The following is a 26,735-nucleotide window of genomic DNA, read 5'->3' on the forward strand; positions in this document are numbered from 1 at the left end:
CATTACCACTTGATACATAAATCTGTATCACTTTCTACTTTTATCATCTCTTCATAGAGAAGAAAGATGAATATATAAACAAAACTAAAAAAGATGATTAAATGTGTCAGAAAAAAGGGTGGGAAGGTGAAGGAGCTGATTATGAGCGACTGGAGACAATACAGAAAAAGAGAAAGACACAATGTAAAGGTTAAAAAAAGAGGACCAAAACTGAGACAAAATATTAGCTGTGTTTCTGTCCAATAAAAAAGCAAAACTGAAGTAACTTAACATGTCACTTCAGTGCTTAAAAAAGTAGTTGGCAAAACAAGACATGTCCTGATCTGGTTCCAGCTATAAGATCAGTAAATCCTTTGGCAAAACCAACAGCAGGAGAAAAACCATTAGGGTGAATGTGTAAGGGAGAAGGCAACATCTATTCAGGTCACACAAATGAACAGTTCATCACCTTACTGTCAGAAGTCAGGAAGCAGAAGTAAGACCTGTGCACTCAGTTGTTACACATATAACTCTTAACAACTCACTACTAATAACTTAAACTCGATAATGATATTAAGAAAAAATTATAAATACCATTTTCACCAACACTTTTTGAAAGCACAGGGTTCTTTCTAGTTACGAACAAAAAATATGATTAATTGCAATATGACAATGTTTCAACTTGCCTAATTAGGACAAATATGGCACAATTCTGCCATCCATTAGCAAAAATATTGCATTTTTAAGTGTCATTTCCCTCTTTTGCAAAACAGTAGACAAGATAACACTCAGTAAAATATCCTTTATGGAAGTATTTCCCTTTGATTCAGTCATGTAGGTATTTAAGTAATTGTTTATCTTTAGTGTACCACTGTGTGCTTCTATTTGTTTTCAATTTACTGTTCATACAAATATTACTACTAAGGGACAAATAAAGGATCATTCTACACTAAAATAAATCGTGTTTCATATCAAACATGGATCTGGCGCATACAAAACCTATTTTTTTACAGTGTAAACAAGGATCTGGCCCATGGAGATGTTTTCAGTTGTACTGTACAATTTCTTTCTTTCTGGTAATTTTGCATATTTTCTTTAGTGATCAGCTACAGCAGCAGGGTAGGTTGCTACGGGTTTCTACTTTTTTCTGCTCTAATTGTAAGCTTTAGTCTGACTCCAGCATAACCTGTGTTGTTATTATTAGCCACATTAGCCTGCAGTGCCTTTATAACTAAACAGAGGAGTAATGGATGGGGTGCACTGTTTTGTTACATTGCTTCACTATTTAGTAGCTGAGTGAGACATCAGTGGTTACCATTTTCCTGTGTTAATTCGTACCACAGTAGAACAGAGTTGTGGTTCAGAATTCCCCATCTGGGAAGCAAATCTCATCGAGCTCTCACCAACAGAGAACCGTCATTGGACTGTCCGTGTCTGTGAGGCTAATATTTTAACAGATAGCGTTATGTTATGTCTCTGAGAGGTTTACTACTTCAGTGTTTCAGATACAGGAGCCTTACTGACCTTTTTAAGTTCCTGTCAAACATCAGTGTCATAGTGTCACCACAGCTAGCATGTGGCATCCTTTGGCCTTTCCTTTTTTCCTGTCTGTCTGCCTGACAGGGAAAGTACTCCAGAAAGAGGCTTTTGTGTTTGCCATGCTGGCTGAAGAGGGTCACATATGGTATTATTTTCTGGATATGCTCACCATGTTAGGAGAACTTCTACCAGCAGCTTATCATTTTGGTCTGGTGAGGCTGCAAGGAGGGGGTGGGGGGATGGGGGATAGGTCAGAGGTGAGAGTCTGATATGACAGCGCTGCTACTGGAAGTCCAACAATGAATGGTTCAGTCTGTATCGATTTTGACGTAAATAAGTATCTTTGAATAATTCATTTCTCTAGTATGGATTATATTTAAATCACGATTATTTTGCCAACCCGAGTTGAAACCCAGCAGTTAACAGAACCATATAACTGCTATATAACATATAACAAAGGGCTTCAAACCCTTACCAGTAACTAAGGAATAGTTACGGAGTAGCTTTATTCTTATTCTTGGTGTATGCGAGCATGCTCTTTGCTGCATTTTATTTGGATAGCATGACTGATTAACCTGGTGAGCAACAGGACTTGGACAACGGAGAGTAGCGGCAGGAAAGAAAATCTATCATCACCAAGGCCCATGCCTAGACTTGGCACTAGATAAATGACGTCAGATAAAAGCCCCTGTGTGTATGCAGTCTTTTAGTTGTAATCTTTTTGTAAATTATTTGTATGTATCTGCTGTGCTTGTTGGTCACGGCAACACAGTATTCATCCTTATGCAAAACACACATACACACACACACACTTATATTTTTTTAATTTTTGCTGTGCAAGCAGAGACCGGAGAAACGGAAAATATTATGAAGGCAAAGGGGACAGGACGAGGTGGCGTAGTGTTTCTTCTCAGTGTGCATTATGGATGAGGTGTGTCCACAGTGTTCAATCAGCTGGTCTCTGAGGGCTTGAAGGTGGCCCGCTAGGGTTACCTAAGATTTTGTGTTTGTATGTGTGTGTGTGTAATGACTGAAACAGAGGACTTGCTGGAGTGACAGTAAAAAAGCAAAAAAAAAGCAATGAGAAGTTATGTACAGAAGTGGCAGTAGGCCCCAGTTTGTAGCATTTGAGGCAACAAAAATAAAGCCTTTATTTACAACCCTATTCTGCTCAGCATTAGAGACCTATTTTAAGAGATCATAGGTATGTACTCTGATTATTCTGACCACACACAAAGTTCTCACCAACTCAGACGATTTGATAAACAATTCAGTATCTGCACAGGATAACCCTGAAGCGTACGTGATGAGCATGTGTCTATGAATGGCAATGCTGTGAACTGATCTCACACTTATACTTCCAGACAATAGAGCCAACCAACAGAATTTCCAGAGAGAGGGAACATTTTGCTAGGAACTTCAGTCACTATTTTTACATGTAAACAACTTGTCTCTAGCAGAGTAAATACAGGTAAAAAAACTGTGAGAACATCAACTTTCCTTTCTTCAAAGGGATACGATTGCCATACCGATCCCTTGAGCTTTAGAAAATTTGCAGATTGACTAGAAGAAAGCAACCTCCATACCAGCATATTCATCTCCCTTGTCAACTCCACTACTACAGACAAGAACAGAGATAAAAATATAATTTGAGATTGTGCTGCCGAGTTTTGTTCAAACTCTAAGGTATGTTCCAAGCATAAACAAGCAAATGTCATATTTGACGCCATGAGCCGCCATCTCCAGCATTGGCTATTTTTTGCCCAGCTGTCGGAGCTAAAAAAAAACAACTGTATTTGACAACTGCCTTAAGTTAGCAATGAAAAGTAAAATTATTATCCATGGCTTATTATCCATACTAGACAAGATGACCCTGATCTAAAAGCAAGCTCTCTAATGTGCCACCATACACCATCGCCTCAGTCTTTCTCTCATTAAAAAACACATAAAGACATCCATGCTTTCAGTTCTTTAAGACACCGAAGCAGGTATGCAGCATTATATTTACTGTTGAGTGGCACTCCAGAGCAATTCCTCTGATGCCCACCCATTGCTATAAATGAGTGAAAGAATTTTGTGGTCCACTGGGTTAAATGCTGCAGTTAAGTCTAAAAGCGCAAAAGCAACACAGTCCTTGGAACCTTTGAACAAAATTAATTAGCAAAGGCCGAAGAGGCGAATTGACCTGGCGCCACAACAGCAGGAACAATCGGTGCTGTAGCGGTTCTGTGCTCTGAGCAGCCTTCATTTAATGGTCATGTTATACAGTAGAATGCAGAGGTTTGTAGGAAGAACAGATTTTATATATTTAAATATCAATTTCTGAAACATCAAAAAAGCTAGCTGACAAACTATATAACTGTAGCTCAGTTTGATTTTGCACTTAATTCTAGCTAGTAATGCTAACCATTTAGAACTAATCCAATATAATCCGATTTTCATATATCAATACAATCAATGCACACATGGCTACTTTACACTGTGTAAACTTTAGGTACCAGTCCGCACTTAGATATTAAATGTCGTTGATTTCCAATCAGGTGGTTTGCATGATACTTTTCGGCTTAAACAGCTTCAATAAACTTCTTCAATAAACACACTGGAAAACAAGATGTGTCAAGAGCAGGCCTGAATTGGCAGAAAATCCCCTCATAAGCAGAACTATTTTTATGTAGCTGGCAGCATGCAATTTGTAGCTCTTTTTATTAATGTTTTGCTGCTTTTTATCATTCCTATTATCTTCATTAAGTTCACCTTTTCTTTTCCTTCCTCCCTACTATTAATGCTAGCTGCTCTGGTCTCTGTCTACAGACAGAAAATGTCTAGCAAATGCTCTGGTCCTGGCACAGGGAGTTGGTGACTCGAGCACCATGGCAGCTCTTCATCACCATGACAGCCACTTATCATTTGCCCAACCAGCATTCTGTCACTTGGTTCTGATCCAGCTGATACGTTAGCAGAACGTATCAGTCTTTGAAGGTCTGTTCCCTTGTTTCATTAATATTTAACACAGAGTAGGTAAGGACGAGGCGGAGTTTACTTAAAATAAAGGTAGTTGAACAAATCAGGTGTTTACACAAAACAATGCAACGACTTTGAACAAATCTTCCCTAAATGCTACCTAAAAATAGCCGTCCTCATCAAAAATCTTATTTTAAACCCAGGTAAAAAACATTTGATAACACAACTCTAAAAACTAAATCAAGCTTCACACCAGAAGGTTTTCTTTGCATTCAACTTATTCCAGCCATGAGGTCCAAAGCAGTTCCACACTGTTGTTTTGGCAAAAATAAATTCCGTAATCCCTTCCAACACAAATCCAAGTATTTTTTGTTCTCCTACCGTCTTTTCTGTACAGGTTGATCTCCACCTTCCTCTCCTCTGACCCCAGCAGGGCCTGCGCCATTTGGGCAATAGCCAGCCTCTTGGTGTCAGGTCCATACAGGAAGTTGCATGTGCAAGGTTTCTGCATGATCTCAGCTCGGCTGTAGCCACATAAGTGGCAGAATCCATCATTGCAGAAGATGATTGCACAATTCTCCACTCTGGCATTGGCGATGACAAACTTCCGACCTAAGGGGGAGAACAGAGGGATCTTTATTAGGGCTCATTTTATTAACAGAGCAACACCAGCAGTTTAATGTAGAGTCTATATTTAATCGTGAGAAAACAAACACTTTGTACACGTAGTGCAAGAGAAGCATAAACACACATAAACCAGGTACAAAAAGTCCTGTCCATGACATCTCCAAAATGAGACCTAACATCACACTGTCCTGCAGACTTTAGATGAAATGCTCACACACACCAGATTAAAACATATGAATTCCAGTACAGCTCTATCTAGAAGCCAAACTTAAATCTGATACAGGAGCTAAAGATTAGGGTGATGGCAATGAGGCCTTTCAACCTTTAAGACCTGGAGTTCATCAGCAAGATAAATTGACAGAATATCAGTGGAAACACACAAAAAGCTGGTCAGAAGCTATAAGCAGGGCTTGATTACTCAAATGCTAAAAAACTGTTTTCATTGATTACTAAGAAGTGTACAATTTGAATTTGTAAAGAAAAAAACATAACAGATTTTTGTTTTAAATGAGACCTTATAAAACTTCTTGGTTAAATGTAAAAAAAGTTTTAAATGTAAATCTACCAGGGATAATAATAATTACCTTTTTTTTAACATACCTGGTTCAAAACACATTTAGAACACATAGAGCTGTAAGCCCCAAGCACCGGAGTTGGAAAAACTGTCCTAACAGTTACTGGACAGTGACACACGTCTCAACACACTGACAAAACTGACTCCTGTAGAATCAGAAAACAATGGCATAACAAAGAGGTGTATTGTTGGAAATATTTTTCTAAAGACAACCAACTGACAGTGTGGTCTAGCTTATGTAATTTGATGAATGGTCATTTTCTCTTTCATATTTTTATTATAACATTTTTCAGGATGCAGAATATCTGGTTCTCGACTATAAAGTTGAGTTGCACAATATATCAAAAAATGTCATTATTGCAGTGTCCTAGTGAGGTACACTAATAATGCAAATAGATGTTTGGATGCATGAGTTTAGATTTTGTATACCAATGTAGTATTCAGTCTGTTGGATGGAGTCTCGCTGCAGTAGATGGCAACACCTTACACCAATCACAGGGCTAAAGGTCACAAGTATCCCTCGCAGTACAATCACTACTCTTAGCTGGACAACTCATGCGTTAGTCCAGAACAAGACGATTTTGAAATTAAACTGCCATCCCAGTGCATCCTTAGCTGTTAACCAAGGAGAGCCAACTGTGACTGACCTGTAAACATGATGTAGGAGGGGGCCCCAAAATATCTCCACCACCAAATGAACAGAGGCATAGAAATAGAAAGAAGCTGCTGTTTTAAACCCGTTCTCTTCAGTCTACTAGCACATAGATGTTTCATTCCTGAGGAAAATGTTAGAAAAGTTTGATGCCAGGTCAAAAAACCATCAGATAGGAAAAAATAGAAAATATCACCCAAAACAAATAAATAAACAGGACAGTACATAGACAAGCAGTCTAATGTTTTTACTACTGCATGACTTTTCTGAGTTAAAAGTAACCCAGAACCTGATTATGTTGGTAAATCTCAATTTTATCCCCAAAGGCTTGGATGTGCTACTAACAGTAAATCTGCTGGACATTTTACAATTCAGGTTGGAAATTCAAGAATTCCTCTGGATAACAAACACTATCAGAATTCAGTACCTTATATTTTCACTCACTTCCTGTAAAGGACATGGACACAGTGTCAGTCTTTTGGTCCAAAAAAAGTGTTTGATTTATCTAAACTTTTAAAATCAACATAATATTATGCATTTATATTTTAGGCACCTTTATTTAAAAAAAAAATAATAATTGAAAATACAAAATTAAATAAATAAATTGAAATACATGAAAACATTTTTTTATTTCTATCCTGAGCAAAAGTCTGTGGCCATGTGGCCAAATGCTAATAATGGTAGCATGAGTCCAGTTCCACAACCTCAATGTTGTCATCCTTTGATTAAAACATATAATTATTTAAAACATTTAACAATAGTATTCCATTGAAATGTCTAAAGATGTTGTTTATGTTCTTAATAGTATAATCACATATCTGGACCCTTTGAATGTTCCGTCTGTCAATTAATGTCAATAATCTCTAAAACAGCATGGAGATTACTTTAAGTGAAGTGGTAATGATTGAGTTTCCTTGTTTTAACTGAACGATTCTTTGAATAAATCGGAGTAATTAATTTTCTTGACGTAGGTTTTTGGGCTGAGTCAAAAAGTAAAGTTCTTTCGATCATGATGGACATAAATTGCACCAGATTTCTGGATTTTACAGTGATGTGAATTTTTTTAAAATTTTCCTTTACATACATGATTGGTTTTATTTGGAAGGTCAAGTAATGCGGTTTCAAAACATATACATATATTGCTTTCCAACTAATTAAAAAAATTGTACATACACACCTACTACAATTAGGGTAGATCAGGATTGGTTATTACATTGCCTGTTAGTACCATGCTATGGGATGTCGTGAAATGTGGTTGATATTACACATGTGATCTGCCAAACTATGAAATGTGGTTTTAATTACGTGTCACACATGTCACAGCAAATCATCATATGTGAAATGTGTGCTCAGCTGTTTTTATATTTGGGTTATAAAGCAAAACTACAGTTATAAGGAGCTGCGTGGGAGAAGCCCATCAAAATTACACAAATGTACATAAAACGTGATATATTAGGAATAACGCAATGACTTTCAAAATATATTGTACAATGAAGTTATTTAAAAGCAGTCTTGCATGTTCTGCACGATGGCTGACAGTACTAGCAACTACTTTAGGCTTATTACAAACACCTTCGCTTTCTCTGTTTCACACTGAAATGTCTGTATACGATTTCTTGAAGAAAATACTCTCCAGTTTCACAAACTATCCAAAAAACTTTAGAAACAGACCTGCCTGATGAGGCCTGTTAGCAGCTGGTTGACAGAAGAGAAACTGCAATAAGAGAAATAGGGTACAGAAGGCCAAGCAGAGTTTTCTTACCAAAAACGTTTACAACAGAACCTACATACATGCAACAAACTTTAAAAAATTATTCAAAACGCAAAGCTGAACACTGAACACCCGTTTATCATTTTAAACCCAGTTCCGAAAGTAAAATACGTAGGAAGCGGTCAGAAATTATTTTTTTCAACTGTTTGACGTAGAACAGGTTGTGTGCTGATTTTCCAGCTTCAAAATAAGAGGCTAATTTTCAAACTAAATATTAAAACAAAACTGTCAATTCCTAGTACTTATTTCGGCTGAAACACTTCTCTTTCTCTTTCACACACAAACACACACACCCACACACACAAACTAATTAAAAACCATCACTCATCCAGTTCACAAAGGATGTATAGATTTTTTTTCTGGGTGAGGGAAAAGAGAAAGGCTATCCCTGTCAAGTTTGAGTGGTAAATGACTCAAATGTGGAGCAACTAAAGTGGGAATGTTTAATGGAAGAATAACACAAATGAAAATAACTTACAGAATTCAGGCAGAAGTAGCAGGAGCTACTAAAGATATGGAAAAACCAAGCATGGAGCAGAGAAATGGACCGAATGGCAGTGAAAAGGAACGAGAGCTAATCAGAGGGAATGAATTGCAGCTGAGGCAAAGAGAAAGCAGAGTAATCAGAGGAAATGTGGAGCAACTGAGAAAGAAGAAAAGAGCAGAGTAGAGAAGGGGAGAAAAGACAAAGAATAAAGAAAAGATGAGATGGAGGCAGAATTTTCAAAGGAAATTCTTCCAATGACCAACACAGAGAAAAAGGTTCAACCAAAGTTGTCAAAAGTGTGGGAGCACTTCACGCTTCACAAAACTAAAAAATGCGTAACATGCAAGCTTTGCAAAAGAGATTTGACATTGCACTGGAGCACCACGGTGATAATACAGCACCTGAAACTGAAACGTGTTGGAGCTGAAAGGAGCTCAACAACTGCGTAAGCCCCTACCAATATCCAACGTTTCTTCCTTTTGAAGTGAGGAAACGTAACGTTAGTCTCTTGGGTAGCTCATCTAATGACACTGTTTGCTTGTTAGCTGGTTAATGACAGTGATAGAGTACAAGTGTGTTGCCTTTTATGTCAGTTTAATTAGCTTAATTAGTGTTTAAATTTGCTTTATAATGATTAAGCTTCAAGTTTTAATTTGCTGACAAAGTCTGATTGATATATATGTTTAAATGCAATCCATCCTGCCTCACTTCTCCCTCCCATACATTGCGCTGTATGGGAGGGAGAAGTGAGGCAGGATGGAGACTCACCGGCCACTTTATTAGGTACACCTGTCCAACTGCTCGTTATCGCAAATTTCTAATCAGCCAATCACATGGCAGCAACTCAATGCATTTAGGCATGTAGACATGGTCAAGATGATCTGCTGCAGTTCAAACCGAGCATCAGAATGGGGAAGAAAGGTGATTTAAGTGACTTTGAACGTGGCATGGTTATTGGTGCCAGATGGGCTGGTCTGAGTATTTCAGAAACTGCTGATCTACTGCGATTTTCACACACTACCATCTCTAGGGTTTACAGAGAATGGTCCGAAAAAGAGAAAATATCCAGTCAGCGGCAGTTCTGTGGACGCAAATGCCTTGTTGATGCCAGAAGTCAGAGGAGAATGGCCAGACTGGTTCGAGCTGATAGAAAGGCAACAGTAACTCAAATAATCACGCGTTACTGTTGGGGCTTGGGAGTGTCGTACTGTGTTGGTCCACCAGAGGTCGTCCTGGAGCCACAGTATGTTCCTGCAACAGGTATTCCTGATCGATGGCTGATTGTCTGTGCCTGGGTGGAGTATTTAGGAGCCAGTCCTACGATGTTTTGCCCATGTAGTAGTCTTCAAGCCAGAGTAACCTTACCAGTTTTGTTTGTACTAAGTACTTACACTGTGTTTGTTTTTTCCTGCTTCCCTACTAGTACCTGTGAGGTGTGGGTAGATTCCATGCAACCCCGGACCTAGACTACCTGGACTTCATTCTGACAGCTTGTGATTTGGATTTTTTGTACTCGACTGTTGTCTTGGCTCCTGGACCCTACTAAGACCCGGTCCCTGTGAGTCCTCTGACCAGCCGCGGATCGTTCCTTGCTGGACCACTTTCTTGATTGCCTGACTCCCCATTGGAAGGCCCCCCTCTGGGGCAGTAACAACTAGAGACGATGTAAGCAAGTTTAGACCTTTTTGAGATCTCTGAAGTTTGTCCTAAATTAACCAGCACTTCTACCTCTAGAGAACCTGAGAAGCCTGTGATCCTGCCTGTGCTTTCCTGACCGGAGTTCCGGTGTAACTTTAAACAAGACCAGTAAAATCAACCTTCTCTGTTCTTCTGAGTGTGGTTGCATGTGGGTTAAACAAATCTCTACAGAAATGACAGTTACAACCAAGGCATGCAGAAGCGCATCTCTGAACGCACAACACGTCAAACCTAGAGGCGGATAGGCTACGGCAGCAGAAGACCACACCAGGTGCCTGAGGCTACAATTCGCACAGGTTCACCAAAATTGGACAATAGAAGATTGTAAAAACATTGCCTGGTCTGATGAGTCTCGATTTCTGCTGCGACATTCAGATGGTAGGGTCAGAATTTGGTGTCAACAACATGAAAGCATGGATCCATTCTGCGTTCTATCAATGGTTCAGGATGGTGGTGGTGTAATGGTGTGGGGGATATTTCCTTGGCACACTTTGGGCCCATTAGTACCAATTGAGCATTGTGTCAATGTCACAGCCTACCTGAGTATTGTTGGACCATGTCCATCCCTTTATGACCACAGAAGAGAAGTTAAACTTCAACAGACAGTAGGGCAGCAAGTCTTGTCACTAAATTCCATCAAAGACTTTGTTCATTGAGATTAAACATTGAATTCATTCTTAAATAGCAGTCCATAAGTTGTTTTACATTTGCTGGCGAGATGTTCAGCTTTACACCCTACCATTTATAAGTTACATTTTAATTTCCTCTGTCTCACTCAAGCTTTTCTTTATGTTACAACATTTTGGAGAAATTATTCTGCTGCTGTCATATAATACATTTGTAAACACCTAAATACTTTACAAATAATGGAACTATTTGTCCCTGCGTCAGCTGTTAATCAGCCAGTTGGATATGTGCTATCATGCTGTCCTCACTGAGTGTGTGTGGGTGTATTTACTGTCTCATCGGCATGCAAAACAAAAAAAAAAAAATAATTGGATGATGGATATAAATAGACATTTTGTAGAGCTAGAATTTTGGAGGTACTAGTTTTACAAAAAGCATCAGAAAACAATGCAGAGTTTGGAATAACAAGAAAAAAATTTGTTTCATGATAAAAAATGCCTGTCACTCAGAAGGCAAAGATTGAGTGCTCTGTTTGGCTTAAATTCTTCTATTTTGTTCATTGTCACACTCAAAAGATGCAGATCAAACAAATTTTGTTATGAGACAAAGATAACCACAATTAAAATATGCTAAGTTTTCAAATGATGAGTTTAATTATTAGGACAAGAAAAGTTATCCAAACCATCCTGCCAACATGTGAAAAAGTATCTGCGCCCTTTGTTTAATTATTATTGAACTGCGATCAATCACATAAGCATAGTTCAGTCTCACTGGCCATACCTCAGTCTGTTTACTGCCAAACCTATAAAACCAAGAAATCACCTAAATTTAACTTTTCTGACAACATAAAGCAGACTACAATATCTCAAAACACAACACATCAGACCCTGATGTAAAGAAATTTCTGAACAGATGAAAAAGAAAGTCAGTGACATCTGAGAGCCTTTATATTCCAACACGGTACGAAAAAGCAGGTAGCTGGTTTCAAACACTCCCACTCAGACCTGAGTTGTTTGTTTTAAATCTATTTTTTAGACGTGTTGTCTGTTCCTGTTTATTCCGTCTTGCTCATAATGGCACTGACCGTTTTGTTGACAACTTAGTTTTTTTTTTCTTATTTTATGGCACTTGTGTTCGGAGAGAACTTGAGTGGCCACACTCCTATTGTTTACACCAGAGATCAGCTGTTAGCCTTTCAGTAGCTCTGCGGTGCTCCCTCCTACCAAGCAACCCGATATTCCCTGTGAGCTGAGAAGGAAGAGTCGCAGGACCCGGACCAGCATCAGGCATCGCAACTGGAGGAGAAGATATAGACTGTCCATCATAATGGGAAATGTGAGATCCTTTCCCAGCAAAGTGGATTAACTGGGCGGGAATCAGGGGGCGCAGCTTGGTTATCCTGACTGAGATGTGGCTAACCATAGTAACTCCATACACACATAAACATGGATGGTTTTCATTTAGTCTGAGCCAACAGAACCAAGGAGACGGTGGGAAGAGAGGAGGGCATCTGGCTGTGTTTGTGAATGATAGATGGTGGAGTTCTGGGCAATTAACTATCAAAGAGACGCTCTGCAGTAAGGACATTGAGCTGATAGCTGTTAGCATGAGGCCATATTATATATTGCAGGATTTTACACGTTATTGTGGTAAATGTGTATTTCTCCTCCTCGGCTAATGCTGCAACAGCCTGCGATGTTAACCAGCAGACTCCAAACACAGCATCCCCACACCCTTTTTCTGATTTCCAGGGACTTTAATCATGTCTCTCTGTCCACTCCCCACCATCACCCCGGATGTTGCCTGCTGCACCAGAGACAACAAAATGCTGCACCTATTGTATGCTAATACCAAGGAGGCATACAGCTCATCACCACTCCCTCCATCTCCATCACGATGTTTAATCCTGATGGAGATTAAATTTTACCAAAGCTTGCCTTTTTTAACAGGCCATTTAGAGGAAGCACTTGCAGCCAAAATAAGAAAGTACTCATACATATCCAGTTGCCATTTCTATTGGGATGAAGACCTTTATTTCTTTCTCCCGAGCAATAGTACTTTACTAATTACAAGCACAGGATTGTCAGTCAGTCATTTTCTACCGCTTCTTCCATAGTGGGTCATGGGGAAGCTGGTGCCTACCTCCAGCAGTCTATGGGCAGGAGGCAGGGTACACCCTGGACAGGTCACCAGTCCATTGCAGGGCAACACACAAACAACCATGCACACACTCATTCACAGACCTAAGGGCAATTTAGAGAGACCAATTAACCTAACAGGCATGTCTTTGGACTGTGGGAGGATGCTGGAGTACCTGGTGAGAACCCACACATGCACGGGGAGAACATGCAAACTCCATGCAGCAAGACCCACAGCCGTGAGTTGAACCCAGGACCTTCTTGCTGCAAGGCAACCAACTGCGCCACCATGCAGCCCAGGATGGGGTTGTCTTACACATTGAACACTCCAAGCAAATTCCCAACAAACAGTTACATAAAAAAACATATTTCTTGCAGTTGTCCTCAATGAGGACATTAGTCCAAGCTTATGATGGTGTGATGCAGATATGTTCTTGATCCCAAATACCTAATTCTACCTGCTGAAGTGCCTCCTAAACATGTCATCAAATTGGACAGACGCAGCCTCAGAAACCTTTTAAACTTGCGGGATACCAGTCCGTTTGCACCTGAATTAAATGCCCTTGATCCAATGTCAAAACAAAAAAAATATAGCAAATAAATCAGTGCTCGTAAAATTTTAAATAGTCACAATTTAAAAGAACTTATACACAAACAATCTTTTTCCCTGAAAAATGTGGATTGAACAGATGCTTCTCTCTCTCTCCCCTTCTCTTCCTTTCACTGAAAAAAAAAGTGTTATTTGCCTTTTTTACAATCACTTATTTCTAATGTCTGTACTTGGTTTTTCTAGATTTTTATTTCTGAAACCTTGTGGAAAAATGCGTTATCTGAACAAATCTAACTGGAACTTTGGGTCACATATTTTAAAAGCTATATCATGAACACACTGAAGCACGGTGGTAGCAGCATCATGTTTTGTAGCGACTTTTCTTCGGATGAGTTTCTGTAATAGTGCATGTAATTATAAACAGTTCTTTCGCTCAAAACCCTAGGTGTCTGCTAAAAAGCTATGATGAAAAGGGATTTTATTTTTAGCATCACGGTGAGTTCACATATAGATCCAAACCAACAAAAGAACGGCTTCATCAGAATGAAATTCAAGTTTTGGAATGGTTTGGCTAGAGTTTAGATCTAAAGTTGAAATATAAACTGTCACCTAGGGCTGTAGATAAGAGATGCCCTCACCATCTGATGGGTTTGAAGGGAATTCTGCTAGATCTTGTGGGCAAATATTGTTAAGTGGGATGCTGAGAGACTTCCACCGAAGAATGAATGTGGAAATACCAAGTTGCATTGATGAAATATTTGTTTCAGGGCAAGCACACTTGTACAACCAGGTTATTGCGTTTTTATTTTTGATGTTCTACCCTTAATAGATGTATTTTGTTTTTTTCTCTTAAATTATATAGCAACAAATGATTTATCATAGTCTTAAGTTTCAAAAGCCTTAAGCACCTGGAATTTGAACAGAGATCTGTAAATGTTGGAGAACCCTTGTACGCTTGAATTCCAATTGGTTCCTTTTCCCTTCAAATTTAGAACATTTCCAAGAACCTCCAAGAACCTGCTTTAGTGTTGTCAATATGTGAGAAAGTGTCTGGTTTGTTTAACAGAAAACCACTGTGCTCTTCAGGCTTTTACAGATCTCCACATGACACTGATAAATAAACCAGTTCCCCTTTAACCAACATTAGACTCCTAAAGCCTCGAGTCCACCTTTATTTGCCAGCGAATCAAGAATATTATCTTTTCTCCCTCTCAATATCTTCAAGCACCAATCAATCTATGTCAAGTTGCAGGAATCAAAACTGGCTTTGCTCATCTTTCCAGCATCAAGTGGAGAATAGGCAGTGCAGGGCTACTGGAGGAAAAGCTCTGTGCCTAACTCTTCCTACATCAAGCACACCATTATCACAGCCTCCTCCTCGTTCCTTCAGAAAGAAGACCCATCATCTATCAAAGCTGGCTGCTAAAGGTTCATCGGGCTGTTCTCACAGGAGAAATAAACAAGTGGCGGGACCTATTCTCATATTTATGGAAACACTGAAGAGCAGTTATGTGGATGTGGTTGATAGGCTCCCTCTATGAATTTGGTGGCAGCAGCAGACCTCAGAGGCTCATAAAGGCTGATGGGTTTGTCTGACTTCGCTGAAGAATAGATAATATTAAAGGGGAAATATGTTTGTGTGTAAGTGAACTTTTTCCAATCCTTGTTTTGATGGTTTTTAGTGAGTAATTATGGGCAAGCGAACTATTTTTTAAAATTTTTTCCAAAGTTAAGATATTAAAAAACAGAATACTGTAAATGTAGTCAGACAGTACATCTAAAAAAGGAGACACACTGCAATCTGGATGCCATCATACCACACATGCTGAATGTAAAACACTAACAAAATCAGAAGATATGCACTGGGTCAGAGAAGGCAGCATATACAGGTCCTTCTCAAAATATTAGCATATTGTGATGAAGTTCATTATTTTCCATAATGTCATGATGAAAATTTAACATTCATATATTTTAGATTCATTGCACACTAACTGAAATATTTCACGTCTTTTATTGTCTTAATACGGATGATTTTGGCATACAGCTCATGAAAACCCAAAATTCCTATCTCACAAAATTAGCATATCATTAAAAGGGTCTCTAAACGAGCTATGAACCTAATCATCTGAATCAACGAGTTAACTCTAAACACCTGCAAAAGATTCCTGAGGCCTTTAAAACTCCCAGCCTGGTTCATCACTCAAAACCCCAATCATGGGTAAGACTGCCGACCTGACTGCTGTCCAGAAGGCCACTATTGACACCCTCAAGCAAGAGGGTAAGACACAGAAATAAATTTCTGAACGAATAGGCTGTTCCCAGAGTGCTGTATCAAGGCACCTCAGTGGGAAGTCTGTGGGAAGGAAAACGTGTGGCAGAAAACGCTGCACAACGAGAAGAGGTGACCGGACCCTGAGGAAGATTGTGGAGAAGGGCCGATTCCAGACCTTGGGGGACCCGCGGAAGCAGTGGACTGAGTCTGGAGTAGAAACATCCAGAGCCACCGTGCACAGGCGTGTGCAGGAAATGGGCTACAGGTGCCGCATTCCCCAGGTCAAGCCACTTTTGAACCAGAAACAGCGGCAGAAGCGCCTGACCTGGGCTACAGAGAAGCAGCACTGGACTGTTGCTCAGTGGTCCAAAGTACTTTTTTCGGATGAAAGCAAATTCAATTCTGCATGTCATTCGGAAATCAAGGTGCCAGAGTCTGGAGGAAGACTGGGGAGAAGAAAATGCCAAAATGCCAGAAGTCCAGTGAAGTACCCACAGTCAGTGATGGTCTGGGGTGCCGTGTCAGCTGCTGGTGTTGGTCCACTGTGTTTTATCAAGGGCAGGGTCAATGCAGCTAGCTATCAGGAGATTTTGGAGCACTTCATGCTTCCATCTGCTGAAAAGCTTTATGGAGATGAAGATTTCATTTTTCAGCACGACCCGGCACCTGCTCACAGTGCCAAAACCACTGGTAAATGGTTTACTGACCATGGTATCACTGTGCTCAATTGGCCTGCCAACTCTCCTGACCTGAACCCCATAGAGAATCTGTGGGATATTGTGAAGAGAACGTTGAGAGACTCAAGACCCAACACTCTGGATGAGCTAAAGCCGCTATCGAAGCATCCTGGGCCTCCATAAGACCTCAGCAGTGCCACAGGCTGATTGCCTCCATGCCACGCCGCATTGAAGCAGTCATTTCTGCCAAAGGATTCCCGACCAAGTATTGAGTGCATAACAGTACATGATTATTTGAAGGTTGACGTTTTTTGTATTAAAAACACTTTTTTTTTATTGGTCGGATGAAATATGCTAATTTTGTGAGATAGGAATTTTGGGTTTTCATGAGCTGAATGCCAAAATCATCCGTATTAAGACAATAAAAGACCTGAAATATTTCAGTTAGTGTGCAATGAATCTAAAATATATGAATGTTCAATTTTCATCATGACATTATGGAAAATAATGAACTTTATCACAATATGCTAATATTTTGAGAAGGACCTGTAAGCTTCAAAGGACAACACAAAGCTTACAATATGGAGATATGACTTGGAATGTACGACAGTGTGGTGATGATGAAGTTATTTGAACCACAGAAAAGACAGGTGATGTAATGTGAAAGCATTCTGCATGAAGGTGCATACTCCTCAGGGTTCAAGACACAGCTGGACATGAAGGAACATTATTAGTATTACCCCAGAAAGGAGCATCACACTGTATTATAACTCCTCCGGTATGCACAGAACAGAAATTTAATATTTGAAAGCAGCAGGTATTGAGCTCAAATCAAACCAGGATAATGGTAGGAAACTAAGTACAGAAAATACATTTTTAATTTTAAAATGGCTCATGCAGTGATGTTTGCTGCCTTTGACTAGTACTGACCTTCATGAGGCAGCTGCTTATTTATGGTAATCATGAATGTTACAAATCTGCAAAAAATAATTTGCTTCATAACTGACTGTATCAATGTACATGAAGCATTCACCTAATACAGCCAAATGAATGAAAATATATATTTTACTAACAGATAAATCAGAATCAGAATCAGAAAGACATACAGGTGCTTCTCAAAATATTAGCATATTGTGATAAAGTTCATTATTTTCCATAATATCATGATCAAAATTTAACATTCATATATTTTAGATTCATTGCACACTAACTGAAATATTTCAGGTGTTTTATTGTCTTAATACGGATGATTTTGGCATACAGCTCATAAAAACCCAAAATTCCTATCTCACAAAATTAGCATATTTCATCCGACCAATAACAGAAAAGTGTTTTTAATACAAAAACGTCAACCTTCAAATAATCATGTACAGTTATGCACTCAATACTTGGTCAGGAATCCTTTGGCAGAAATGACTGCTTCAATGTGGCGTGGCATGGAGGCAATCAGCCTGTGGCACTGATGAGGTCTTATGGAGGCCCAGGATGCTTTGATAGCGGCCTTTAGCTTATCCAGAGTGTTGGGTCTTGAGTCTCTCAACGTTCTCTTCACAATATCCCACAGATTCTCTATGGGGTTCAGGTCAGGAGAGTTGGCAGGCCAATTGAGCACAGTGATACCATGGTCAGTAAACCATTTACCAGTGGTTTTGGCACTGTGAGCAGGTGCCAGGTCGTGCTGAAAAATGAAATCTTCATCTCCATAAAGCTTTTCAGCAGATGGAAGCATGAAGTGCTCCAAAATCTCCTGATAGCTAGCTGCATTGACCCTGCCCTTGATAAAACACAGTGGACCAACACCAGCAGCTGACACGGCACCCCAGACCATCACTGACTGTGGGTACTTGACATTGGACTTCTGGCATTTTGGCATTTTCTTCTCCCCAGTCTTCCTCCAGACTCTGGCACCTTGATTTCCGAATGACATGCAGAATTGAATTTGCTTTCATCCAAAAAAAGTACTTTGGACCACTGAGCAACAGTCCAGTGCTGCTTCTCTGTAGCCCAGGTCAGGCGCTTCTGCCGCTGTTTCTGGTTCAAAAGTGGCTTGACCTGGGGAATGCGGCACCTGTAGCCCATTTCCTGCACACGCCTGTGCACGGTGGCTCTGGATGTTTCTACTCCAGACTCAGTCCACTGCTTCCGCGGGTCCCCCAAGGTCTGGAATCGGCCCTTCTCCACAATCTTCCTCAGGGTCCGGTCACCTCTTCTCGTTGTGCAGCGTTTTCTGCCACACGTTTTCCTTCCCACAGACTTCCCACTGAGGTGCCTTAATACAGCACTCTGGGAACAGCCTATTCATTCAGAAATTTCTTTGTGTGTCTTACCCTCTTGCTTGAGGGTGTCAATAGTGGCCTTCTGGACAGCAGTCAGGTCAGCAGTCTTACCCATGATTGGGGTTTTGAGTGATGAACCAGGCTGGGAGTTTTAAAGGCCTCAGGAATCTTTTGCAGGTGTTTAGAGTTAACTTGTTGATTCAGACTATTAGGTTCATAGCTTGTTTAGAGACCCTTTTAATGATATGCTAATTTTGTGAGATAGGAATTTTGGGTTTTCATGAGCTGTATGCCAAAATCATCCGTATTAAGACAATAAAAGATCTGAAATATTTCAGTTAGTGTGCAATGAATCTAAAATATATGAATGTAAAATTTTCATCATTACATTATGGAAAATAATGAACTTTATCACAATATGCTAATATTTTGAGAAGGACCTGTACAACCGTGAACATATGCACACACACATTAGTTGGAGCAACCAATTAACCTCACAGAAATGGTTCTATACACACCGATTATTGGAAAACACGTCAGTCCCGCTTTGAAAGGCTCTGGTGGAGATTCAAACTGATTTAAATGGACAAACTTAATAAGCAAACCAGAGTGCATTTGGCTTATTCACAAAGCAACGACCAACCTTATTTTTCTTACATCTATAAGTTCTATTTTTTCAAAAACTATTCTGCATATTTTATTTTTATGTCATAAGCAATAGTCAGGGCAAATTATTCATTTATTTATTTAAAAAAAAACTGTTACTATTTGGGACACTCATGAGCTTTTATTTACTTCTGCTAAAAGTTTCAAACTTGAATACTAATTGGCACTGAAACTAAGGAACAAAATGCAATCTGCTGTCTCTGTTTTATAGGTCTGAACCACTGTGTTGGTGGGCCAACTGGTCGGTTTAATGGTGTTGTCCGTTAATGTGTTGTTCACTTTAAAAAAGTTGGAGAGGAGTCTCACAGACTTCCTTATCAAAGTTCATGAGTACTACATAATTCCTAGAAAGGCTAATTTTTTAAAGCCACCAGTCCGTGTCCGAGGGAAGGGATGGACAGACACAAACACCACATGCAAGCATTAACTATTCAAGCAACAGTTAAAACCAAGTCTCCAGCATAGCTAAAAATTGGTTCATCGTGATTCAATATAGCAATAAAAAAGATTTAGTAAAATAAAGGAGCTGCTACAGAGTTCTTTTCAACATTTAAATGTTTAACTGCTGATGGGATAATAGATTTAGAACAACGATTAAGTTTTGTTAAGGCCATCGATAACACCGACCTGAAAATAACAAAGTAGAGCACAGAGATGGAACGTGTCTTTCTTTTTGGTTGATGATGGATTCAGCTTTCTTGCTGACCTGCCACAGTGAGGACACATTTCTCCCATAAATTTAGAGCTTACTTTAATGAAGGTTAGGAGCATTCTTGTCCCCAACAGAAATAAAAAGAAACAATGAAACCAAAGAAAAGAACAATAAAAGACCAGTACGATTCTGTCATTGACATCAAAGGTCAAAGGTCACCACAATAAATGACTCTTTCTGATAATTGTTTCTGTGTTTTCATCAAATGTTTGGTGGTCGTCAAACACTGTTCGGAATCGTTCTCCTCTCTTTCACTGAGGCGAGGCTTCAAATTCAGATGTTCACATAAGCCAAATAAATTATCTCTGTAAATATCATCTTGTTGATCTAGATACACCCTCCTCGAACTAATTTCCTCCCTTAATGCTGTTCTTGTCGTTTGGAAAAGTGTTTCAGTCACTGTGTTAATGGTTCTTGGACCGCTACGAGGAAAGATTTTCGATTTTCTCTCTGTCACTTTTGCGACTCCTTTGTTTATGCCAGAAAGTGAATATTTACTTAGAACTAATTACTTGGTGAATCAAGCCAAGATGGAGCAGATGCCAGGCACAGATGCAGAAAGCAATACAGGTCCTTCTCAAAATATTAGCATATTGTGATAAAGTTCATTATTTTCCATAATGTAATGATGAAAATTTAACATTCATATATTTTAGATTCATTGCACACTAACTGAAATATTTCAGGTCTTTTATTGTCTTAATACAGATGATTTTGGCATACAGCTCATGAAAACCCAAAATTCCTATCTCACAAAAGTAGCATATCATTAAAAGGGTCTCTAAACGAGCTATGAACCTAATCATCTGAATCAACGAGTTAACTCTAAACACCTGCAAAAGATTCCTGAGGCCTTTAAAACTCCCAGCCTGGTTCATCACTCAAAACCCCAATCATGGGTAAGACTGCCGACCTGACTGCTGTCCAGAAGGCCACTATTGACACCCTCAAGCAAGAGGGTAAGACACAGAAATAAATTTCTGAACGAATAGGCTGTTCCCAGAGTGCTGTATCAAGGCACCTCAGTGGGAAGTCTGTGGGAAGGAAAACGTGTGGCAGAAAACGCTGCACAACGAGAAGAGGTGACCGGACCCTGAGGAAGATTGTGGAGAAGGGCCGATTCCTGACCTTGGGGGACCTGCGGAAGCAGTGGACTGAGTCTTGAGTAGAAATATCCAGAGCCACCGTGCACAGGCGTGTGCAGGAAATGGGCTACAGGTGCCGCATTCCCCAGGTTAAGCCACTTTTGAACCAAAAATAGCGGCAGAAGCGCCTGACCTGGGCTACAGAGAAGCAGCACTGGACTGTTGCTCAGTGGTCCAAAGTACTTTTTTCGGATGAAAGCAAATTCTGCATGTCATTCGGAAATCAAGGTGCCAGAGTCTGGAGGAAGACTGGGGAGAAGGAAATGCCAAAATGCCAGAAGTCCAGTGTCAAGTACCCACAGTCAGTGATGGTCTGGGGTGCCGTGTCAGCTGCTGGTGTTGGTCCACTGTGTTTTATCAAGGGCAGGGTCAATGCAGCTAGCTATCAGGAGATTTTGGAGCACTTCATGCTTCCATCTGCTGAAAAGCTTTATGGAGATGAAGATTTCTTTTTTCAGTACGACCTGGCACCTGCTCACAGTGCCAAAACCACTGGTAAATGGTTTACTGACCATGGTATCACTGTGCTCAATTGGCCTGCCAACTCTCCTGACCTGAACACCATAGAGAATCTGTGGGATATTGTGAAGAGAACGTTGAGAGACTCAAGACCCAACACTCTGGATGAGCTAAAGGCCGCTATCGAAGCATCCTGGGCCTCCATAAGACCTCAGCAGTGCCACAGGCTGATTGCCTCCATGCCACGCCGCATTGAAGCAGTCATTTCTGCCAAAGGATTCCCGACCAAGTATTGAGTGCATAACTGTACATGATTATTTGAAGGTTGACGTTTTTTGTATTAAAAACACTTTTCTTTTATTGGTCGGATGAAATATGCTAATTTTGTGAGATAGGAATTTTGGGTTTTCATGAGCTGTATGCCAAAAGCATCCGTATTAAAACAATAAAAGACCTGAAATATTTCAGTTAGTGTGCAATGAATCTAAAATATATGAATGTTAAATTTTCATCATGACATTATGGAAAATAATGAACTTTATCACAATATGCTAATATTTTGAGAAGGACCTGTAGGCTCATGTTAGTGGAGGAAGGCCTCATGATCTTTTGAGGAATGGTTTTAAATGTTGTAAAGTACATATTTAAAATGTATGTACAGTATAAGAACAATGTTTCTGTTTATGTTGTTAATATGCCAAACAAAATGCAGCAAGATATAATCTGAAACACTGCTTTAAATGTATGCCATTTAAGAAATGAATGCACATATTGTTGTCAGTAAATGTGAGATTTTAATTTGATATCACAGCTATGATGTGCTTTTCTTAATTACAATATGTGCACCAATTTGAATTTCTTGCTTCAAATTCCAAGGCATTCCTGCTGTAGAGTACTCTGGGGTCTCTAACAGGATTTAAAGATAGACTAAAATCCTGGTTCAGAACATAGCTTGGTTCTAGAGACACCGTTCAGTATGCTGTAGGTATGCTTCCATCAAGAGATGTTGTTTTTTTACTTTATTCAAAAGTGAACAAAGGTAAGGTGAGGTAAGGTTACATTCTGAGACGGGACAACACATGGGGCTTGATCCGGGACATCTGGAAGGTAGGGTGAACTTTCATGGCACGAGGCAGACGTAAACGAACAGCCACAGGATTGATGATCTTGGATATGGAAAAGGGTCCCAAAAAATGAGGTGCCAGCTTACGGGAGTCAACCAGAAGCGGGAGGTCCTTGGTGGACAGCCAAACCTTCTGTCCCACCTGGTAGCTTGGAGCAGGGATTCTCTGACAATTTGCTGTGCATGCCTGCACCTCCGACATTCTGATCATAGACCTTCTTGCCTTCCTCCAGATACACTGACATCTTAGGGCCGTGGCCTGAGCAGAAGGAACCTCAGCTTCTTTCTCCTGGACTGTGAACAAGGGTGACTGAAAACCAAACACAACTTGGAAGGGGGATAACCCCGTGGCACTAGCCTGGAGGGTGTTGACAGCATATTCAACCCAGGGTAAATTTTGAGACCATTTAGTTGCGTCTGACTCACATAGTGTGCGAAGTTTGGTCTCTACCTCCTGGTGGCCCTCTCAGTCTGTCCATCCGACTGTGGATGAAATCCTGAAGACAGACTAACAGTAATCCCCAGCAAGGAACAAAACTCTTTCCAGAAACGTGACACAAACTGGGCCATCTGTCTGAGACAATGTCTGTGGGTATGCCATGAAGGCAAAAAACCTCACGTGCCAGAATGTCCCCCATTTCCTTGGCTGAAGGCAGCTTCTTGAGAGGAACTAGGTGAACCATCTTTGAAAATCTGTCAATGACAGTTAACAGAACTGTGAAGCCATTAGAAACTGGCAAACCTGTGACGAAGTCCATGGCTATGTGTGACCACGGACGAGGAGGAATGGGTAGGGGATGCAAGAGTCCAGCAGGAGGGCGACGAGAAGACTTGGCTTGGGAACATTGAGTACAGGCCGTGACGTAATCTGTGACAAGAGATGGCCACCAAAACTGAGTCCAGACCATCTGCAACGTCCTGCTGATACCAGGATGACAGAACAGATGTGAATTATGGCATGAATTAAGTACCTTGGGTACGAGGCGCTCCGGGACAAAACACCAGTCAGGTGGGCATGAAGTTAGGATAGGGAGGTCTTTGGTGGCATCTCTAACCTCTCCCTCCAACACAGGTAGAACATACAAACTCCTTGCAGAAAGACCACCCGCTGGGAATCGAACCCAGGACCTTCTTGCTGCAAGGCAACAGTGCTACCAACTGCGCCACCGTGCGCCTGAAAAGTATTTCAGAAATTGTTGACATCAAAGCCTTATTTTAAGGAGGCATTATTGAAACCATAAATGTTTATTAAAATGTAGAATTGACCATCTAGATCTAAGACACATGAGAGCCAGTGACCGTTTCCACTTGAACTGAAAGAAGTTACTCTACCAAGTGAGTTGAGGAAAAGAATAGCCACCCCTGCTGATGAAGAAGAACCATGGTCAAATAAAATTTTATCACCCCACTGATTAATCCAAAACGTTTCATCCAGAGTTGTAGAGTGTGTTTCTTGCAAAAAAATAACATTGTCATTGTTGCCCTTACAGAAAAAAAAACAGACTTTCTTTTTATACTGTCTCTTAAACCCCTAGCATTTAGAGAAAAACAAGAAAAAGCATCCAAAACTCAACTATAACCAGGGACTGCTATTTAGAAAAAATGTAGGAAGCTCAAACATAATCAGAATCAGAATCAGAATCAGAAACCGTTAACCGTTAACCATAAACCGTTCCTTTCTAAATAATCATAAAATAAACCATCAGACCAGAAGTATTACGTAAACAGCAGAACATGACTGCATACCTTGTCCATATCAACTGGTGATTTTTTGCCCGTCGATGAATCCGTCTCCACCACGGTAGTGAGCTCTTTTCCCGGCAGCTCTTGCCTGTTGAATTTTTGGCCACAGTGCAGCTAGGGTTTCCCTGTCAGCTGGGCAGAGATCCTCAGTGAAACAAATTCCAAGCTCCTTACAAATCGCTGACTCCTTCGTCTTCCTCCACAGCAGGTCGCGGTGCACTCTCTGTGTGAACTGGATGATGATTATCCTCGTTCTGTTCTCCTCCCGGCGGCCAAGTCGGTGAACCGTGTCAATGATACCGTTGATGTTTAGGGACCATTCCGGAATAATCTTCGGGAACAGATCAGCAACAAGGTCACGCGTGTTTTCACCTTCTTTTTCTTTTACTCCTTTGAACCTAAGGTTCCATCTACGTTTGTATCGTTCAAGTTCCAGAAGACGTTCCATCATCTGTTTCTTGTCCTCCTTAAGAGTGGACACTTCGTGGAAAGTAACCTGCAGCTGCGCTTTACAATCTTTGATTTCAGCCGCATTGAATTCTATAGATTAAGTGATGGAAGCTAACATAGCTGAATTCTGCTGTATCTGTGAACCAAGAGTATCAACCTTGTCTGAGAGTTTGGAGATAGCGTCCACCAGGGTGTTCAGAGTATCTTGCACCTCAGGACCAGTGTCCAGTTTCTTTTTGGCAGCTGGTGCAGTTTTATGTGGGGAGAAAAGCTCCTTTCTTTTTGTGCTCTCGGCAGGGACATCCATCTTCGCTGTGTAGTCGTGAAAATCAAAAATCTCTTTTCGTCGTTCTGAAATAAAGCTTTTTTTGCTCATTTTGTGAAATAGCTCTAAGAAATGCACCCTTTCCACCATTTTGCCGGAGTTTTTCATATGCACAAGATAAGTAGAAATGAATCACTGTCTGCGTATCCAGTGATTTTCATTCATGAATGGGGTAATCAAGGTACAAGCATTGCTTGACTGTTCTCTCTGAGATCTGCAGAAGCGAACTGTTTCCAGAGAGTTCCCAGCACAACGCCAATGCAGCCGTTTCCCAAGGAAGGACAACGGAGGCCGCATCACCATGGTAACCTGCAGTTTGGTGGGCCCGACAGAGCGGCCACACCTTCAAACCCCTCCGCAGCTAAGGAGGTTAGCTGTAGCTTACCATTGTTCACTGTGAATGCTTTCTTCAAACTTCGCCGCCCCGGACAGCTTTTCCTCAGCATGGTCAGAGGTTAGGTTTGGGCAGAAAAATAATAGAAAGATTTAGATTGAAATGATCTAAGCCTTTTTCATTTTATGAAGTTTGGTTTTGTTTGTGCTGAACTCAGCTATCTGGGTGCTAGCAGAATATCTGCAGCACACATGTTCAGGTTGTGTTCTTTGTTTGTGTGTTTTTAAAGTTAAGACAAACTTTATTTAAAGGGTGATTTTAAACAGAAGGTTGATCATAACACGCCGTCCACGTTTATGCATTTTAACCCTTTTATTAACCCTGGTATTTTAAAGGTATGTGTTTGATTCTGGTGCTAAGCTATCAGCTTATTTTGTTAGATCAACTGCTAACCGGTGAGAACACGTGGTCGCTACTAAAGAGTATTTAACAGAAAGGTTGTTAGTTTTCAGGCTAGTGAATAATAGTCCCTAAACATAATTTTACTAAATTTGATACCTAAGTAAACACCATTAAGCCCCATTTCTCCAGAAAGATTTGGCTCTTTTCCAAAATACTCCCTTAATAATATTTCTTTAAATATTATTTTAATAAATAAAGGCAGCTAATTAGACACCGTTGAGAAATGGTCATCCAGAAGGTTGGTTTTATTCAGCAGATCATTATTTAAAACATTATTTTATTAAAACAATATTTTATCTGATCTTGCATTGTGAATGGTTGTCTAAACGTTTGCTGATTATTGCTTAAGTTGGTTCCAAGACTAACTTAACTTCACTTCCAGATTCTTCAAGATAATCCTGAGTTCTCAAACATAAACATTGCATGGTAATGTTGCATCACTCTTTTGGTCATGATTTTCAATCATCTCTCATCAACTTGTTTATATT

General features: G+C 40.2%; 1 protein-coding gene across 1 annotated transcript in view; it reads right to left on the reverse strand.

The window, feature by feature from the left end:
* Window positions 1–26,735, reverse strand: part of LOC124858485 (potassium voltage-gated channel subfamily H member 2) — a 113,110-nt gene that overhangs the window by 35,705 nt on the left and 50,670 nt on the right. The window contains exon 2 of the mRNA XM_047350560.1: window positions 4,861–5,091. Within this exon, the coding sequence (XP_047206516.1) occupies window positions 4,861–5,091 (231 nt within the window). The remainder of the gene's footprint in view (window positions 1–4,860; window positions 5,092–26,735) is intronic.

Source organism: Girardinichthys multiradiatus, chromosome 21, assembly GCF_021462225.1.
Source record: "Girardinichthys multiradiatus isolate DD_20200921_A chromosome 21, DD_fGirMul_XY1, whole genome shotgun sequence".
Classification (NCBI taxonomy): domain Eukaryota; kingdom Metazoa; phylum Chordata; class Actinopteri; order Cyprinodontiformes; family Goodeidae; genus Girardinichthys; species Girardinichthys multiradiatus.